The 1701-nt window shown below is 42.9% G+C and overlaps 1 protein-coding gene across 1 annotated transcript in view; it reads right to left on the bottom strand.

Annotated features, from left to right (window-relative positions):
* Positions 1–638: 638 nt before the first annotated feature.
* The window catches only part of cmip (c-Maf inducing protein), a 27495-nt gene continuing 26432 nt past the window's right edge, over positions 639–1701 (bottom strand). The window contains exons 20-21 of the mRNA XM_080842681.1: positions 1659–1701; positions 639–1335 (exon numbers count right to left, since the gene is read on the bottom strand). The exon at positions 1659–1701 is cut by the window's right edge and continues 28 nt beyond it. Of these exons, the coding sequence (XP_080698807.1) occupies positions 1282–1335; positions 1659–1701 (97 nt within the window). The 3' untranslated portion in view covers positions 639–1281. The remainder of the gene's footprint in view (positions 1336–1658) is intronic.

The following is a 1701-nucleotide window of genomic DNA, read 5'->3' as shown; positions in this document are numbered from 1 at the left end:
AAAACAGACAAAAAAGCGAGGACTCATAAATACAGGGTGGTCCCAGACCACCTTCTCTTCTACACAGTCATTCTCTTAAATATGGGTGGTTAGAGCAAATTGCATGTACACTGAAAACAAAACTGAAACTTGCAAAAGGAAAAGAAAAGATAGTCCACTACTGTATCAGGCTGCAAAGCAGAGGCCCTGAAATGTCTGCTTAAAATTGTCAGAAGGGAATATATTTTTTAATATATATATATATACTATATATATGTTCTATATAAACACACAGTATATGAAAGCAGAGATGTCTGGAAAAATATGTTCATTCAAGTTGATAAAAATCGTTTTTAAGGGAGTGACAGTATTTAAAGATCAAAGAGAGAAACAGAAAGAGCGAGAAAGTGAGAGATATATATAGAGAAAAACAGAGTGAGAGAAAAAGAGAGGCACAATCTTTCACCCATCTCATAGAGGCTGAGATTCACCTGGTGGAGGACTGCCCACGTCCAAAAACGAGCGGGGGGGGGGGGGGGATCCAATGGTGTTACGTACGAAGCTTTTAACAACGGAAGTGAGCTCTTGTAGATATCTCATGTTTTGTTTTGTACAGAGGGACACTTGGCAAGGCCCAAACATGAGTGGAATGTGGCTCGGGCTAGTCCAGCGCTCATTAAGCAAAGGGACGGTGAACAAGGTGACCCTTGGGTGAAAGAACGTGAAACAGGTGCAGCAGAGAAAAGAGAGAGAGAAACTTTGATACAGACAGTCTTTTTTTGAGGACATAAAAGGTGTGTAACCAGTCTGTTTTCATTCTAAAGGAGTGCCGAGAGATGACAACAATAGGAGTTACAAAATGAAAACATGAGAAGCGCCTGGAAGGGCAATCCTGAAGAGCATTGGCATGCTGACAGGAGATGGGCTTGAAAAGTGGGGCAAGCAATTTAAAGCAGGAGAAAAAAATTATTGTTGCGGGTTGATGAAGCCAAAAACAAATGGTTCGTATAGATAAATGTCAATACACAGAAAAGGTCCTTGTGATAAAATGAGGATCCAAGGCAATCATGTTCCCCCCCTCTTCCCATGGTGGACATGAACGGGGAGGTCAAAAGGTCCTGCAGAGATGTGCCAACCCCATGTGTCCTTCCCCATCTGATAGCTGGCAGTGGTGCACATGTAGAGTGGCGATGAGGATGAACGTTCGGATGATGTCAGAGAGAGAAACCTTGTGTCGGGCTGATGTCAAGAGGTTTCGTGCAATCGGGTGTGGTGGAGGTGGAGCATGTAGAGGGAAGGCGCTCACCAGGCCTCGGTGTAGCGAACGTCCACGTCCTTCAGGTTAGGAAGTTTGGCCTGAGATGCAAGAGGAAATGTTTATTACAGAATTCACCTGATATGAACTGATGGGCCATTATACAGGTCACTAAGAGGGTAATGTGCTATATCATAGTTATATATCTCTATGTGGTGTAGAACCAAAGAGGCAGCACTGTTAGTGGTAAGTGGTAAGTTGAAAGATTCCTTCCATCATGAAAAAAAACAAATATGCATTTCTCAAATGAATCACTCATCCCCTGATATCTAAACATTTCAAAAGTAATCCAGATCCAATTTCCTGTCCTCATAATGTCAGTGTCACACACACGTTTTGTCCTCACAAGCCTGGACACACTCACCTTCAGGTCCTCATAAGTGTCAGCAGTGAGTTTGGTGCTGTTC

The sequence above is a fragment of the Sprattus sprattus genome (genome assembly GCF_963457725.1).
Source record: "Sprattus sprattus genome assembly, chromosome: 7".
In the NCBI taxonomy this organism is placed as follows: Eukaryota; Metazoa; Chordata; class Actinopteri; order Clupeiformes; family Clupeidae; genus Sprattus; species Sprattus sprattus.
This window is presented reverse-complemented; position numbering and strand designations above follow the sequence as displayed.